An 18,721-nucleotide genomic window follows, 5' to 3' on the forward strand; every position below is an offset into this window, starting at 1 on the left:
TCCACCACCACCCCTACCAGGCCATGCTATGGCACCTATTCCCCAAGCCCCACCCCCTCCTCCTTTACCAGGTCAAGCTGGTATTCCTCCCCCACCTCCTTTACCTGGCATGCCATTACCTCCACCGCCTCCGCCCCTCCCTGGAATGTCTGGACCGCCACCACCTCCACCCTTACCAGGAATGGCACCTCCACCACCACCGCCACCACCTGGGGGTCCTGGATTTGGCGTGCCTCCACCTCCACCATTTGGCATGGGGGGCTGGGGTCCCCCTGCACCGCCTTCGCTACCTTATGGGCTTCAGCCTAAAAAGGAGTACAAGCCTGAGGTCCAGCTGAAGAGAGCCAACTGGAGTAAGGTCAGTCCTCAGACAGGTGGTTTAGTAGTTTTAAATGTTCAAAGAGTGATTGTAATATTGTCAGTTATTTGTCTAGTAATCAAGATTTTTGCAAGACTTAATGCCTTTGTCCTGATGGCTATTAACTTGTATTTGAAGTCATTTTGGTTAAATGGTGGCACTTCCTGCCACAGATATTTTGCAGACCTGAGCCCAGAATGGAAGAAGAATTGAGGGGGCTATGTTTGCTTGTGGTCGTCTTTCTTGACTGCAAAAATCATGCCAGTTTTGAAATTTGCTCATATAACATACTTCATTTTACTGCTCATTATCACAAGCTAAGATTCTATTGTATATATTTCAGTTTTTATGTCGTTTTACTGTTCCATGTTTTACAATGCAGTTTGAAAGAACTTATAGTGTGCTTTTGTGCATGTAACAGTGTGAGAGAAATGTGAGATAGAGCTTTAACAGTGAGATTCTGACCTAAAGTGACTTGCATGCATACGTGTATCTCATGACTATGTGCTTCATGTTCTTCTCCTCCCTCTCATCTATGATGGTTAAAACATCAAAACGGCCCTCTGTCTTTCTGTAGCCTAAAGCTACTGTTTAATGGCTTCAGCAGACTTCATCAGCATCAGCTTCTCTCTCTCTCACACTGTTGGGCTGGTGAGAGTGTTTGACGAGGATGTCACAGAAATTGCTTTTTAATAAGCCTTCTTCTTTTAACTGCACCACTGAAAGATAATTAAATTGCTGCTAGAAAGGACGGTATTCTTTTGTAATTTAAATTAACTTTTTTCTGGCTTGGTCTCATCCTCCTTTTTGCATGCTCTCTTGCTTTCTTTCTTGCTCCTTCAGCTCATCCCCATATCACATTTCCTTTCCTTACTCTCTGTCTTTTCTGTCCTACACCCATCCCTGAGGCTTTGTCCATAATGAATGGCCTGATATCTGTAAATTTACTACCACTGCTTTCTCACTCGCTCTCTGTTTCCCTTTCTCTTTCTCTTTTCCCTTGATCACAACATTCAGAAAGTGAAGGGAAAAAAAAAAAACATGCAAAGTTAATTGCGACTTTTGAGAGAGCACTCGGGTAAGGGTGAAGAGAAAAAAAAAAGGATGGGGAAAGAAGGAGAAAAGTAGAACCCTCTGTATTTCTTTGCATTTCTGTGTGAGAAGCTCTGAAGCTCAAGACTCTTTGTGGTAGAGACAGTGTGTGACGATGAGAGAAAATGACTACTTGCTTCCGCCTCTCACTTCCATCTTTGTGCCTTCCTTCCTTCCTTCCTTCCTTCCTTCCTTCCTGTTATGTTCACTTCTTTATTTACTCACCTCATTGTGTGCCAGGTGCCACGGTTTTGGGAAATTTAGTCAGTTTGATGATATGATTACCTAACTGATCAAATTAATCTGTCTCTTCTTCAGTTATCCCCTTCTGTCGTTCACTCTTTTCACATACTGACATTTCTCCGTCTTAGATTGGACCTGAGGACCTCTCTGAGAGCAGTTTCTGGACCAAGGCAAAAGAGGATGAATTTGAAAGCAATGAACTCTTTGCCAAACTCACCTTAGCCTTCTCCTCGCAGACTAAAAGTGAGTATGTAGCTTGTGTATTTTCACTACTTGCAGTTATCATGTTGCGTTTCAAAGTAATGAAGAATGTCTTTCTTTGCTTCTCTCCTGTCCCGCATCCCTCCTCTCTCTCTCCTGGACTCTATGTCTACTTTGAACCTCCTCTACTTCCATCAGCCACTAAAGGTAAGAACGTTGCACACACACTTACATTTAGGTCTTTTTTACACATCTTGTCCAGCCTTTCTCACCTTTCTCCTCTCCTTGGAGGAAACACTGCACATCTACATTATTCAGAAACACTGTGCCAAAACAGCATCTCACACGAGTTCATAAATAAACCACCCACACCTGTGTTTGTGTATGTGTTCATCTTCTCAATGTGCCCATGACTTGTTGTGCAGAGCATTAAGCACTCGCTACTGGGTGAGATGAATTGGGACTCGGGGACAGAGAGGGAGACGGACAAAGGGAGATGGGTAGAGGGAGGGATAAGGAGAAGGTCACTGATGTCCTTTGACTAGCCACCTGCTGTCCTGGCACAAAGCGCTGACACGCGGGCGTACGCTCACACACGCACACCTGTCCACTCCTATCACCTTGTCCCAGTGTCACTGAGCCTTCTGCTCGAACTCCTCCATATTCAAATCATAACCAGGACATCAGGAACTCACATACAGTGTGTGTGCGGGTGTGTATATAATTCCATATGACCTTCAGATTCAGTCTCGGTTCACATCAAATACACACAGACTCTTGCTCGTGTCACATACATAAACAGGAGTGCGAATGCACACATGGCTGATGCTAGCTGTTGATGTCAGTTAAATGTCAGGATTGGCAGCTGTCCCATCTGCATTCACCTGTATGGCAAGTCTTAACGTCCGCCTGTCACTCCACAATTTGACCTCCCCACTCCCTTTAGCCCGTGCACCCATGCCTCCCTTTTTATTGGCTAAGACAACCGCCTGTTCTGGATGATGTCTAATAACCTTTTCTGAGTGCTCTGTATAAAGGCACCGTGGCCTTTTCATAGCCCCACACCTGTCTGTGTGTCTGCCTGTGTGGATGAGCGGGAGGTTGGGGTAGGGCGGTGAGACGTGTAGGAGGGGAGGGGCTGTTGTTGATTTCCTGGCCGTGTTTTAAATCTCTTGAAATTTGGTAGTTAGGAATGAAACAGTCTCTGGGATTGAATTGGGATTTTATTGAGCTGTACTGTAAGCATCTTATGTTTTCGTGTGCACTTGTGAGTGTGCATGTTTGGTTTATTCTGCGCTGTGTCTGTTTGGTGTAGACATTTTTGTGTGTCTGTCAAAGTACATGTACACATGCCCAATAAACAACCAGCTCTGGTCATGCAAATTGAACCTTCACCCCTTGTCCTTCCTTCTCTTGCTTGAACACACTGCTCAAGGCCTATTACATTCCTCCTGACCTCTCTTTCCTTTTCCTTACCCCTCTCCTCTGGGAGCTCAGCTTCACTCTTCCTTGTTTGCCTGTTCTTCCTCCTCTTGTGCCGCCCATTCCTCGTTACCCACTAAAAGTAGACCAATACCACACCAAGCCACCGCTGACCCACCCTGACCCCTCCTCCTCCTCTTCATCAGCTGCCCAGGAGCTGGATTAGCAAGCACACACACACCCACACAGAAAACAGACGTGCAGGGGTTAGTGTGCTCTGGGCAGGGTCAGAGGTGTTGACCTCTGCTGCTTGGTCGAAGTGCGGAGAGCTGATGGTGGGAGACACGCCCTCTGGCTGCATACAGCCATCGTGGACAAAACTCAACACTTTCTCACACACACGCCCACACACATCTATTTTGGAATTTTCTCTTTATCTATGTAGTTATTTCCATTTTCAGTCTGTATGTCTCTAGGTATGTATGTCTGTATCTGTTTGTCTGTTACGTTATCTCTTGATACAAAAAGGGTAAAGTTCAATATATCCGTTTAGGCCAGATATTATTTTATTTTATTTTTTTTACTTCCGTCTCTTCCAATTATTAAATATCATAGAATTTAACTATACAAATAGGCCCTACAATCTGGGACAAATTCCACAGATGATAATCATCACCTGTATTGTCTTTATTAGGTAAAGCATTTTTTGAGTGTTTTTCTAAATTATTTAGTCCTTGTTTGATGGTTCAATAGTAGTTTGGTTAAGTAACGTGCTTCTTTAGCTGCCTATCTGGTTACATGTTTTCAGTTTGGGTGTGAGAAGCCAGAATGTAGCATGTACAGACTATTGCTGTAAAAAAAAAAAAAAAAGCTCCACATTATTTGATTTATTCCGTTCTTGCCATTTTTCCCCTCAAAACTTTTCACCTTTCTCTTCTCAAACTACTTGCCTTGCAAACAACTATTCCAGCCAAGGCCACTGTGAGTAGTGCTCTGCTGCTGACCATCTTATTTACCAGGATGGTCAGCATGGGAAATGAGAAATATGCATTTTGTAGTCTGTCAGTAAATTGAGTTCCAGGTTTTCAGATGTGGCATCACCTCTGTGAGCTGTTTGGCCATACTGTTTCAGACTTGTTTGCAAGCTACCTGCTGGCTTTGTCTCTGTGGTCCAGTGTGCCCATTTGAATGATGATAAACCATATTGTTGGTCGAGGTACATTTTAAGTGAAAAATGTCTGTTTTACTGAAGCATCACTTTTTATACAATACATTTGTGTTGGCATGTTCTTAATAAAATATCATGCTACAAATAATAATGTAATTGAGGTTTGATTGTGGTCGAACTGAGTCTGATAGTTAGCTTTGATAGTAGCTTTACATAATAGCTAGCTTTAATATTGTACATCTGCATTGCTTCATATAGAATAAGTTTGTATTTAAAGGTCCTTTAGAATATTCGCAAAAAATGAGTTATTTTACTGCCACACACATGTAAGAAGGCTATTATTTTTCTCCGTTGTGCTTTGTCTTTATAAGGCCACATACAGAGATAACACCACTCATAAAACTATATGTAACTGTATACAACCTAGTTGTTGAGATGAACCATGTGTGGCTGTAAAGCAGTTAGTGTAGCATAAAAGATTTTTGGATTCAAGCTTATTTCCACATTCCCCCTTAAGCTACAGCTTCTTTATCTCTCACTTTTAAGTTCTTTTGTTTGTTTTCTACTTTTTCTTTTCATAATAATGAATAATATCTGTTGATCAGGATTCAGAGGTCAATTTTCCTGCATATTATTTTGGAAAGTGCAGGATTGGGACGATGTTAGTATTTGTACACTGTTCATCTATTATGGGTATATATATATATATAAAAATTCTGAACTGTCCTTTTTTTCACTTTTGCAGACTTTGTGTTTGATAGCAGGTGCCTTTTGAAGTCGGCACCTCAGATAGCCCAATTAGCAAAAGAATGAGAGAAAGAGCAAGAGACAGAGAAAGAAGGAGGTGGAGGTGGGTGAAATAAAAGAAGAGTGAGCAGAGGGAAAGGCTGGGCTAGGGGGAGCGGTGGTGATTAATTTGATTCGGGAGAGAAAAGGGCCAGGAGCATATACAGTTATTAATCCTCATAATGGGAGGATCATTTTCGTATCCCAATTCTCCAGCCTTTAAACCATTCCCTCTTCTGTGTCTCAGTCTCTTTTGCTGTGTTTCTGTGCTCTGTTGTAGTATGCCGTCCTCATTTCTCTTTTTTTGGTGGTGATCCTCCCACCCCAAGGAGGCCCTTTGTGATGCCATCCACTGTGTATCGCTGCATAACACACCTACACATGTTACAGCACCTTCCTGTATTCACTTCCTATAAATTACAAACACATTTATTGTGGATGAATGCATGTTTGTCAGTGCAAGGGTGTCTGTAAGCTGGTGTATGTGCTGGAGAGAGTGGGTGGGTGGGTGAGCTTAGCCACATTTACAGACCAATTATAATAAGCCTTTTGATCTCCCTGTGTTCTGACGAAATCAGTTTCCTTCTCTGTAGGTGTGTGTATGTGTCTGTGTGTGTGTGTGTGTGCGTCTGTGTACATATCTGCTGAGTTTTCTCTTAGGTCTACTACATTCACTTTTCACCTTAATGAGCCACCAATCAGCAAGCAAGTGCCTGCTGTGTATGCATGTGTGCATGTTTGCGTGCTTGTTTGCCTGCGGCCTCTGAAGGGTTGTAGACCAATCAGTTATAGGGATGACAGATGTAATATATTAGCAATAAAAGACCAAGAGGCATGGAGAATTATGGTGCAGTGTTGATTAGATCATTAGGTCTTCTGCTAAACAGAGTTCACAACATTTGCTACTTGTTTTTGTTAGAGTACACTGGCTCAAGGTCATTGTAAGCCGAAGAATTTCCATGCTAATGAAGTAGCTTAAGCCCACTCCTGCCCTTCTAGCACAGTTGTTTACAACAGTCTGATTATGGGACAAAAATATCAGCCATGTGATTGCGTGAATACTGTTACCATAGATTTACCCTTTGGTCAGTAACGAGGCACAGTTCATGGGTAAATCATCTGAAAAAATTATGCAGTTTCGGGTCTCTTTTTGTTGAAAATGACTGCAGATGTAAAAGCGGAAGACAGTATTTTTCGTGCGCAGTGGACAGATGCCTCCTGTCTTACTTCCTATTGTTGTCTTCTCCTCCTTCCCAGTTTGATAATAAAACCACAAACCACAGAAGATGTTTGTTTTTCCATTTTTGGCTTTTTCTCTAGGTCAAAGCCAAGGGATGTGTGAGTTGCTTACTGTGTGTGTGTGTGTGTGTGTGTGTGTGTGTGTGTGTGTATGCGTGCGATTGTGTGTAATTAGGGAGAGTTTTAGATAACAGTTTATGGGATGTGTAGACTCAGAGCTGCAGTCTCCTGAGACTATTTAAAATATGTACTAATAAACCACTTAGATGACTAAATGAGGAATGTGCACACTGTATTAAGCCGTAAAAGTGTTTCGGCGAGCCTCTGTACGCCTGTGCAATTGTGCTAAATTAGTATTGGCTTTGAAAAGCTTGTGTGTAATGTGTTGTAACATCGCTGTAAGTATGTGTATATCTCTGTGTGTATGTTTGTACTTGTGTAGACTACAGTTGCAGGCCCTGTTAGTAAATCGTGCACTGTTCAAACTGGGGCTGCAGAAAGAGAAGCAGGTTAATGTAAGGGTCACTAATGCTGTATAAAGAGCTTGGAAAAATATCACACTTTGCTTTCCTTCTGTTCTCTCTTATTCACTCCATTTCTGGATGTAGCCGTTTCTCTACTTATATCTGTATTCCCTATTTTCTCTCCACCTTTTTGCCACCAGTGGTCACAATATTTAATAACTATCCATGTGTTTACAGGGTTCTTTGTGTGACATATATCTGAACAGCTCCATCCATTCAGGTTCTGCTACTTCTGGAGTCCAGCCCAGTCACATTAAGCTAAGAAAGTTCGTCTAGATGTGCATCTCCTCAACAGTGGTTTCCAGTTCCCTTGGTTCCTCATGTTGGCCAGTTGTATTTCTGACCTCACCTTTTTGATAGGTGAGGGCTGGAACTTAGGTGGACTGTTAATTGTGAAGCTTTGCCTTCTGCCTTGACATAGTGTAATGGTCTACTGACACCGCAGACATTTGCCTGTTAAATTCCCATGTTGTTTTACCCTCATTCCAGAGCAAAGCCCCAAGATAGTTGAACTGCTCCACTTGGGGGCACTCCCAACCTGTAGGGAGCAATCAACCTTTTTCTGGCAGGGAGCCATGGCCTAGGACTTGGTGGTACCAACTCTCATCCCAACTGCTTTATAATCTCTTGCAAACTGGCCAGTGCTGAAGGTCAGGGTGAGATGAAGAGAACAGAACCACGTCACCTGCAAAGAGCAGAGAAACAGTCCTGAGGGCCCCATACCAGACATTAACCTCCCCCTGCTGTAACTGGAAAGTGAGTGCATGAAAATCACAGAGAGAATGTCTATACATACATATCCTATATGTAGACTAAATAGACTAGCTTTCCAGTAAGCAGGTATGAACTGCAAATGAAAGATTTGATGTTTATAGGTTGTGCTTGGTGTTGTGTATTTGTGTGTACATTTAAGTGTTTATGTCTACCAGTGCTTAAGTTTAAATCTGAACTATACCTCTTAAGCCCTCAACAGTAGCGGTGCATTAGGTTGGCTTTGCCTGCTCTCTAAGCTTCATATGTATTCTCAGTTCAGCAATAGAAAGCGTTCCCTCATTCACCATCTCTTTATGGTTACGGAACAGCCACAAAACGCTGCTTATTCATCAGGCCTTATCAGGTTCAAACACATCTGTGCATGCTCACATTGGTTCTTACTGCCAACTGCAAGAGCTCACTTAAATGCGCAAACAGAAGCATACACTTATACATACACATGTAAGCATGCTCACATACACACTCACGCTTTTGTCCCACTCATTCTCTTCATTCCATTCCTCCCTCCATCTCTCTCTCGTTATATCTCTCTCTCCCTACTGTTTTGCATGCAAATGAGCTAAGTGTACTCATGCCGGAGCATTACCGCTGTGTGTGCCTAATCTCCTTGCTGCCTTTTCTCTTTCCTGGAGATTATCCTGTTTTTAGACGGAATAGGCCTTCTACGCTTCACTCGGCTCCTCTTCCAACCAGCCAGCCAGTCGGTCAGTTAGCCAGGCAGCCAGCCTGCCAGCGTCCCAATGTCTCATCCCACGACCATTACCATTTAAATGTTCCCACTGATATGACAGCTGAGCAGCGGCTGAGAGAACGTGTGTGTGTGTGTGTGCACTTGTAATATGTTTGTGATCTTTGTGAGTGTGCGTGTGTGTGTGTGTGTGTGTGTGTTTAATTGAGGGATTGGCTGATAAGCTCAAAAGCTTGTTACAGATGCTAAGTATCTACTGTATTTTCAATTCTGTCTCTTTTCACCTAGGCCAAGAGAAAAAAAAATGTGAACAGAGATGGTAGGATGTGGGGATGAAGGCATATATGTATGCACACCTACAGTCCGTCCACCCACTCTTCTTTAGTGTTTTGCTCCTCTTGGTCACAGCAGCATACTCTTATTCCTCTGTTTTTCTTGTATATGTTTGCTTTGTCTGTTTGTGTGTGTGTGTGTGCGCGCGTGTGCGTGCGTGTGCACCTCCGTCTCTGTAGTGTCAAAGTGAAGGTAGAGGTGCTTAATTTTGGTATTGATGGGTTGAGGAGGAAGGGAAGCCATGCTGAGGCTGTATCTATGATTAGAAAGCATGTTAATCACAAGAAAAGGGAGTGATAAAGAGAGGAGAAGAAAGAGTCAGCATGCAGATTGTGGTTGCCTTCTCTGCTGAACGGCAGCGACTCCCTCTCTGTTTACTTTTTGTACAATATTAGCTACCTATCCCTTAGGGCAGTGACGTGCACACACTTTCACAGACACACACACACACTGGAGACTTAGCCCACTTTGATGTCACTGATAGCATACATAAAAAAATGGAGCGATAAAGAGCAACAACTTCAAAGATGGAGTTGACAAGATAGAAGCATTAACCCCCATCTCCCTTCTACTTCTTGTCTTCCTCTTCTCCCTCCTGATTTTCTCATCTCTCTTCTCTTATCTCTGCTCGATAAAGGGGTTGTTATGAAAAGAGACAATGAACGAGGCACGGAAACAAAAAAAAAAAGACGAACGAGTGGTCTGGGGTGAAAATAGATGAAGCTTTAAAATGAGAAAAGGAAAGATAGATGACAGCAATGGAGGCATTTGAACGTGTCCTTTAAAGCTCGAATCTCCTATCTCTGACGAATTGTTTAACAGTAGCTTTAAGCTGCTGCTGATTCGATGTTAGCTGGCTGGTGAGTTACTAGGTTGCGTTTAGGCTATTAAACTATTGTGCTAATGGCTCTGACCATGTCCACAGGGGTTTCACACATATTAAAACTATCAATTACCCAAACTTTGTGCACTTTCTTTAGGTACGCATTATCTTGCTCATTTACGAATGTGTGTGCGCTGCTGTGTGCTTGTGCCTGACCAGGGTTGTATGTAAGCTCTGTTGTAAGCCTTCACTGCCACATCTGCTGGTGTAGCATGGCCCTCAGTCTCTAACTGTTGGGGCTGTGTGTAATATGGATAACCCAGTGGCATTTACACCAGACACCAACGGTATTTACAAGGCTTGGTGAGTTAGGCCACGCTCCACTTTCTGACCTTAATCTGCTGCCAGTAACCGTGTGACAGTGTGCGTTCACCGAAATTGTTGTATGTCATGGTTGTTTAGGCCAAGAACTTCGATGTTTATTTATAGTTTATGTGAGTGCAATTAAGGTCTGTGTATTTGTTATTTGTGCAATTACAGTCGGTCCGATCCTGTGTCTTTGTGTTCATGGCTGGTTGTTTGTGTGTGTGTGTGTGTATTTGCATGCTGAAGCCGTTGCTCCATTACTCAGTATCTGCATGTGTCATGTTCTGTGAGACGTGGGTTCTGCTTCGCCCGGCAGGCACCTTAATTTTTCACCATGCTGTGTGCTACACTACACTGTACTGCATGAAAGTGTATGTCTACACCCTCCCGCTCGCTCTCCCTCTCTATTCATCTACCTCCCCCGTCTTCCTACTCCCCCACCACAACCAGCACCCCACCCACTCACCTCTCGCCACACACATGTGCACGTCTAATCAAAGCAAGAAGCTCTCTAGATTAGCGCTTGAGAAAACTCCCTAAAGACATTCCTTCATTTTGACCATTTTCAGGTACTCTCTTTCCTTCTCCCCTCCACCTCCTCCTTCCTAGCTTTGAATTTTTAACCTCCCCACTGAATAAGAGATGTGGCCGTTCTCGTGGGGAAAGGAAAGTTGGAGGGAGGGCAAAGATTGAAGGAAGGGAGAAGGCGGGGGGAGGCAGAAGGGAAAAGGTTGTCCCTAAACATGCTTTCACATTTATCCCCTAAAAACTCTACTCTGTATGCTCAATAATGCATGGCCATCTCTCACTCCACATGCCCTTCCCCCCTCCTCCTCTCGTTCCTCTCTTGCTTCATCTCCTTCATCTTCCTCTCGTTGGCTCCCCAAGCGCTCATCACTCCATCCAGCAGATTAACTGCAGGGTGAAAGTGAGACTGGCAAATCGGGGGGATAGTAGCAGGGCATTGGGGACTAACAGTAAAAGAAAGAGACAGAGAACGGGAGAGAGAGAGAGAGAGCGAGAGAAAGCAGTTGAGTATTTTGTCATTGTATGAATAGAGATACTACTTAAAGTATTGATCTGAGTGAGTAGGCTTTGAAGTTGTACAATTTCAGAGGGTCTGTAGAGCTTGACTGGGCCTCAAAATTGGAGTCTGACCCCAACTGAAACCTCCAAAATTCTATCTGAGCTTGAACAAAGCCTGTAGATTGCCTAAAACCCCATTGAATTCTCTAATCATTTCTCAGCTTGTTTTCATTTTCAGAGACAAAATCATCCCTGCCTAACCCCAAATCTGCCTGTTCCTGTTTCTCTGGGGTATGAATATGAGATATCAGTGTGGACACAGTACAGCCTTGATGTGCAGTGATGGCAAAAAATAATCCGAAGGAGGTCTTGTCGCAGTGACATTTCAGTTGGGATTAAATTATACCTTCTATAACAAGCTACAGTACATGACACATACAGTAACTATAACTAATGCAAGTCACATATTTTGCGTGCGCACTGCTTCTGTCTTTTTTGTTTTGAATGTATTGTACTTAAAAGTATTTTATCTGCTAGAACTGTTACATTGTAGATGTGTAGTGAGCACTGTGAACCATTGAGGACTTGTTGTGCATGCACACGGCATCCGCAGCAACTCCTGTCTGTTTGGGTGAATGGATTGGTACGCTAGAGACTTCTAAAGATCTCTCCAAGAAGGTTTTCTTTAAGTCTATTCTTGAAAGTTTATGAACAACCAAGAGAGTTTGTGCTTTCAAACTTTCATGTTGATTTTGGCTCTGAAGTTTTCCCTTCTCACTGTTTTCTTTGTTTTTAGCCTAAAAAAGGTAGTGGTTTAATACTGCAAGAGCAACGGACCATAACAGAATTACAAATAATACTAATAATAATCAAATAGAAAATAATACCAATCAATTACCTGATCTTATTAAATAATTCTAAAAGACACTAGAGACACGTATACTGTATATGAATGTATCAATCAAATTTCCTTGTATTACATGGTATTATTGGAAGTTAAGTTTTAAGAGTAGTGAGTGCTGTACTTTCTGTTTAGAGATACAAACATGCTGCTTTCCCTTTATTCCAGAGTCTGAAAAATGTGGGTAGCACTTGATGCAACACTAGAGCTTTTAAGAAAGAAAGTTAGTAAAAACATAGTTGTTTTTTGGCTCACGATGGTAGTTGGCTAACCCAAGAAAGATAAAAGCTTGCCACCACTGAGGGAAAGTGCAAATTTTTGGGAGCCGGATTGATGATAACAAGTATGCTGCTTGATTGAAGCCAGTTGAAGGAAACAAACATGAAGGCTACTGCATTGTTTGCCAGAAAGGGGGGGAAAAAAACACATACAGTGGCAGAGGAGGGTAGAGGGTTCACATCTGCATTCTGAAACTCTGCTCTGAGAAGTCGAGATCAGTATTTGTTGTTGTAGAAAGGTTTAATATTAAGGTCTGACTAATCTGTTAAATTGGGATAGGCTCCAGCCCCCCCACGACCCCAGTGAGGATTAAGCGGTGTATAGATAATGGATGGATGGATAATCTGTCAAATTACTGAAAGTTACAGTCAGTGATTATAATTGGTAGAGTTTTGGTTAACTTCAGTGAACATCTCCTCATAATCCGGGAGCTGATTTTCATACACAGCCCTGGTTCTGTAAATGAGAAACAAACAAAGTTGGCCAGACTGATCCATACAAGGCTTAATGGCATTAATTTGACATTTGAAACCTGCACGCGCCATTAAGGAAAAAGCTAGAGAGATTATTGTCAAAGAGACAGATGGATGGAGACTAATCTTGGTTCAGTAGATGAGAAGATGGATGGCAATGTTGAGGGTTGAGTGAAGGAGAGAGATGCAGAATGAATGAGTCTTGTAGAAGGACGAATGAAGGCAGGAGTGATCTGTATACGATTGAAGAGCGCACTGAGGGAGGGAATGAAGGAATGACTAATGATCAAAAGGTGAGGAGACATGAAGCGACTATAGTGATTGAGGAGATGGATACAGAGGTGAGGTAAAGTGAGGAAACTGAGTTAAGTTAGCTGGAAGTGCATGAGAGTGAGAAAAGGTAAAATGAGAGCACTGGGCGGAAAGTTGAGGTGTTCAGGTTGGTCATAATGACATATTGCTTGCTGGCTTCTGTTATAGTTGATTGTAGCTCTGAGTTCTCTACAAGACAGTCGACACTGCTGCTCTTAAAAAGCGCTGACTTGATCAACATGTGTGTCCTACATGCTCTTTCCTCTGTCGGTATGAGAGAGAGGACAGATGGGATGGGCAGAGACTTTTCTCTGCCTTTTAATCTATCTCTTCTACTCTGCGTCTTTCTTTGTCTTTTCTTTTTCTGTCTGTGGGGTGGAACATGTCATAAAAAGCATTTTAATGCTGCGCTTCTCTAACAGTGTTTGGCTCTCCACTAAATCTCTCCCCTTCCCGTCTGTTCTCCAAATAGGTTATTTAGGGCTCTGTACTTAACTGTACACAGTTAGCGGTCAGTCAGCACACACCACGCACACACTATGCCACTGGGTCTCCTTAGAGATTGTCTGCTTAATACTGCATAGCACTTAGAGGCATCAACAAGCCCCGTGGTCCTCCACTGAGGCGTGGAACGCATGAAAGCATGCTAATTCCCCCCAACGCACTCCATCTATCCCTTTGTGACCCCTCTCCATCCATCCATCACACCACTTCCACTTTCTGCCCCTCCAAATCTTCTCTGGAGCCAGCATGGTTTAATGAGCACAGATAACGCAACACCGTACACACAGTAACACACTATACAACATGTTACACGGTATTTGTTTCCCTGCTAAGGCAGAGACAAGCTGGAGGTATGTTTTAGTGCCATTTGTCTGCCTGTCAGTAGGATTACGCAAAACTTCCTGGTCGATTTTCATGAAACTTGGTGAGGAGGTTGTCCATGGGCAAAGGAAGAACTCAAGTTTTGTTGTGGACACGGATCACATTCTTTAAAATTGTGAGATGAGACATTGGCCTTGGTGGTGGGCTGCACTCTCTAAGTGCCTTCCAGCTTATACTGTGATCCAAATGTAGCTTTACTTTTTATTGCCAAAATCCCCTGACGTTTCCCGTACGCTATTATATCTACAATGGGTGCTTAAGTTCGCTCTTCTTTATTCATTGCGTGATGAGATTTCATCAGCGACTGCATGAAGGTTAATGCTAATATTAACCTACTGCGTTAAAAGAATATATCATTTAACTTAATGTGTTTAATAGCTTGATAATTGTATGCATTTTACAGTTGTCATTCTTATTTCGTCACAATTACCCCAGCCATTGTGTAAGTGAACTTCAAAACCCAAACGTCTGATTCCTAAAATATGTATCAACAAGCGCTAGTATTCTTAGAGTAGCTTGTTTACAACAAGCTGATGCTTATAAAGTGGGTCACTACATTATCAAATAGCTTCAGTACACTGAAACAGCGTGCCACAGCTTATCCAAATATGGATTAGGAAAATGAAACATCTTTGCTGCTGTAGATTGTTTGCACTTATTTTGCCTTTACTGTCAGTGTAGTCTAGTTTTTTTTTTCAGTGTAAAGAAGTACAAAATGTGTCCAGAGTTTATCACAACTGAAAATTGTTAACAACTGTGCCAAATTTTAATTTAAATTAAATTCACAAATACAAATCACCCGATATCTAAAATTCAGTTAGAACAAATAATCAGTATTATCTGCTCTGAAATTCCGGGTGGGTGTCCACTGAAGGCGCTGATTGACAGTTTTTACGAAAGCCCAAATGAACCATACTTGCAAGGCTAACAAACTTGAATTGTTTTTAATCATACCAACAGGTTAGATGTGAAATACCAAATGCCAATTGTAGATACAAAATATTTTTCACTATAATTCACTCATTGGTGACCATCTGCTTCCAGTGATGGTGCCAGATGTTGCCAGGATGGGAGGACGAAGGCAGGGGAGGGAATTAGTCGCTTTAGCCTCTTGCACCAGTAGTGGATTATCTGTGATTTCTGTCTTTCTCCAATAAAAGTTTGTAAAACTGCCTACTGTAAAATAGTCTCTGCAGAGTTTGGTGTTCGTGGTGATCCTTAGCGTTCCTTGAATGTGGCTCTTCACAAAATCAATTTAATGTGTTTTTTAATTTAATTTAAATAATGAGACTGCGCTGTTCTGCAAGCATCCAGAGAAGATTTCGGAATGAGGAATAACAGTTTAACACTTTAACAACTCAGTATGGCATAGTTTCGTGTTTTATTTTATTTTATGTTTTCAACTTTTTTGTTTGTTTTTTTGTTTTTATTTGCCATGCATGATGTGTAGAAACAAATCCCTATATTACTTTTACATGAACTGTAACAAAAGTGTTGAAATTCAGGAGTATGGGAAAGTGGGAGGTGGGAAGTGTGAGGAGAGAGGGGGCTGAACAAAAGTTCCCTGGACAGATTCAAGCTGTGCAACAATGCTGGGGTTCATATTGAATGTGTCTTGGCATGCTACCACATCATTTCATATTCCTGTATAGAGTTCACACATTCCTATATCATGCTGCAATCAGTCGTACTTCAGCTTGGTTATCAGAAACTGCCAGAGTTCCCTATTTTCTAGGATTTATTTTTGAATATAAGTCAAAATCTTTCCTTTAAAAAAAACAAAAAAAAAGCAGTGAACAGAAATGAAAGCGACTTTTTTTTTTGTAAAACACACGTCTCAGCTCATCTACAAAGTTAAATAGAACATAAAATGAATTCATTAGTATTGGTGTCTTTAGAGCGCTCTGGATTTTTTTTTACACTTTAGTGTAATACAGAGCACATCACATGGGACAGTTTGGGTGGCAGCTTTCAAACCAAGTATGTGTGTCAGGAGTTGTGTGTCTGTTATGTAGTAAGCACATATCCCCCTGTGAGTGCTTGCTTAAAACGTGTGAAGTAATGCTAAGAGTTCTCGCCACTCACCACAATAATTCATAAGCGTTTCAAGACCTGTGGTCTAGGGACTCCTTGTGTATGTGTGTTTGCTTGTGTGTCTACAAGACACATTGTATATGAGTGAGAAACAGTGTAAGTGAATGGGTGAATCTGAATGTGTATGTGTGAGTTTGTGTCACTGGGGACAACAGACACTGTCAGCTTCATTTCCCAACATCATGTAACCGAGGACAGGCCAGCCTTATGAGACCTCAAGCTGAAAAGCAGCAAAGTGACGGTGTACACACACACACACACACACACACACACACACACACACACACACACAAAAAGTCATCAGGGCGAAGGGTGGAATCCTGGGCTTGTCACGCTCTGTGCCATAATCCAGTTTAGAGGGATTAATTAGGAATTAAGGAGTGTAATGTTATCAGTGCGTGATCCATACACATTCGTGCACACTTGTACATATACACATATTTTACTGCGAGTGTGTATATGGGGCACGGATTATTCAGAACTAAGAAAGAAAAGTAAAGTAATTTTTTTTTTTTTACTTTATTACTTTCTCATTCAGTTTTTCCTCTCTCGACTTTCTCTCTGCCCTCTCTTCCTCCTTCTCTGACTGTCTTACTTATTATCCTCCTTGTTACTTATTACCCTCCCCTGCTCTTCATCCATCCTCACACTCTTATTCCCCTCAACTTCCTTCACTTTGTGTGTTCTAGGAACATCCATAAAATAACTTTTTCAGTCTTCAGTCCTCACCCTTGTTTTCAGCTACTCCTTTCTGTGTTCTGTGCCACCATTATCCTGTCTTTTAAGGTCTTGTGTAGGCTTTCATTCACTGCTTTCATCCTTCCAGCCTAGCTTTGTCAAAGAGAGAAAGATGAGAGAGATTTCTATAGCTCTGCTACTCTTTCAAGAAGGCTCTAGCATTCAGGTGTGCCTCTCTGGATGTCCATTTTGTGTCTGGCTTCCCATTTTTCATAGTTTTCCTTTATTTCTGTGGTGAAGAGTGTGACTAGGGAGCCGCGCTACTTACAATTGCTTGACTCAAGTCTCAGCCTCTTTGCTGTATGAAGTAGCTCTGCTTTCAGACAAGAGTAGAGTGCCTTACCTTTGTCTGTGAGACGACGCTTTCTGTCTTCCTGCTTTTTCCCTTCTCCAGCCATCTAGTTGCTCATTTGTGAATGTGTGCACTTGTTTGCCCATACTGTGTTTGTGCTTAATCTTACACAGTGATTTGAAAGATAGATTGATAGATGAAAGGCAATAAAAAAAAAAAAGCAGGAGCATGAGGAGGAGGGAAATGGAGAGAGTAAAACCAGGAAAAATGCAATGAGCGATAAGGTTGTTTGTGTCTGCATGAGTGTTTCCTGGACTGCAATTTTCTGTGTGCGCCTGCCTGCCAGAATCAGTGAGGTGTGTGTTGATACTTCCTTAGGCAGACAGTAATGATATTGTTTTTATTAATGCCTGATTAAATTTTTAGTGTGTGGCTGCTGGAACACTCTTAGTGCTTTTACAACACTGTGCCTCTATCAGTCATCAACCGTCTTAACACCGAAATACAAAATGCTGCCTCGCCATCTCTGCCCTCTGTTTTCTCCCATAACGAACATGCATTTGAATCTGCACAAGCAAAAGTAGACCGAGTATCCGTCATGCTGTAACCACTGTGCTCACCATTATCCATTACGTTCATATTTTCATGGCTGTGATTTATGCTCCCTTTCTTTGTCTCCTTTCTTTAGCTGCTTTCTGCCCCCTCCATACCTGTTTTTTTTCTTGCTGTCTGCCACCTTCCATCTCACTTGTTCCCCCTGGCGCTATTGGCAGCACTCTGTCTCTGTCAGGTGTGTGTGAGATAGCCTTCACGCCATTGACTTGGAGGAGATGGGCTTTTGGATGCCTCAGCCTCTATTCAACTGGTTCCTTAACTCTTCCCTTCCCAAACAATAAGCAAATCGTCACCTGTTCCAGTCGCCCCCTATAGATTTGATTGAAGGTTATTAGACAGTTACAATTTCATGCTGCCTCCTGAGCCCACTGCAGAGCATGTACCATAAATTGCCACCATCCATTTTCTTGTTTATTATTAGTGATATTGTGTTGATTGCTGTTTTCCTTTTTCTAGACATGTATTTGTTTCTGCTCATTCCAGTAAGGTTTAAAAGATAAAAGTCAACTAACATGGTATAGCAGAGGTTGTCAGAAAATCAGACCCTGGAGTCAAACAATAGAATAAACATACAGTACAAATAATCTGAGTTCATTTTAATAAGAGTAGTGTTATAGTGTTTGTCCTACGAGGGTACCAACTGCACATACACTGAAAAATAAAAATGGGTCATTGTGATCGAACGTGTCCTCTAAGCAGACCAGAGAGTAGTACAGTAAGAACAACTACGTGTCTGTGGTGTCACAAAGGAGCATAGTCCTAAACATTTACAGGTTATGAACACATCACACTTAAGTTTCAGTGATGCCAACAATTTAGCTTCATGCATAGAGCTGGCTGTGATGAAATATGTAGCTCAAGAAAGTTTCAAGTCTTAGCAAGTTGACTTTCATCCTGTACTGAACCGAAATGTTTCTGAAACCAACTCCACACCAAACTTTGGTATACTGTCAACTTATCTATTTTTTTTTTGCTGCAGTTGCACATTTTACACATGCACAGAGTAACATGGGAATATAATCTGGGTCGCAATCCTGGCCACCTGATGTGCGTGTGTCTTAAATTTGTTCACGTTTTACACCAAGATGA

At 42.1% G+C, this 18,721-nt stretch overlaps 1 protein-coding gene across 1 annotated transcript in view; it reads left to right on the top strand.

Annotated features, from left to right (window-relative positions):
- The window catches only part of diaph1 (diaphanous related formin 1), a 102,914-nt gene that overhangs the window by 41,563 nt on the left and 42,630 nt on the right, over nt 1-18,721 (top strand). Inside the window, 3 exon segments of the mRNA XM_008278329.1 lie at nt 1-358; nt 1,822-1,936; nt 2,093-2,101. The exon segment at nt 1-358 is cut by the window's left edge and continues 25 nt beyond it. Coding sequence (XP_008276551.1) covers nt 1-358; nt 1,822-1,936; nt 2,093-2,101 — 482 coding nt within the window.

The sequence above is a fragment of the Stegastes partitus genome, unplaced genomic scaffold (genome assembly GCF_000690725.1).
Source record: "Stegastes partitus isolate 25-593 unplaced genomic scaffold, Stegastes_partitus-1.0.2 Scaffold120, whole genome shotgun sequence".
NCBI lineage: Eukaryota > Metazoa > Chordata > Actinopteri > Pomacentridae > Stegastes > Stegastes partitus.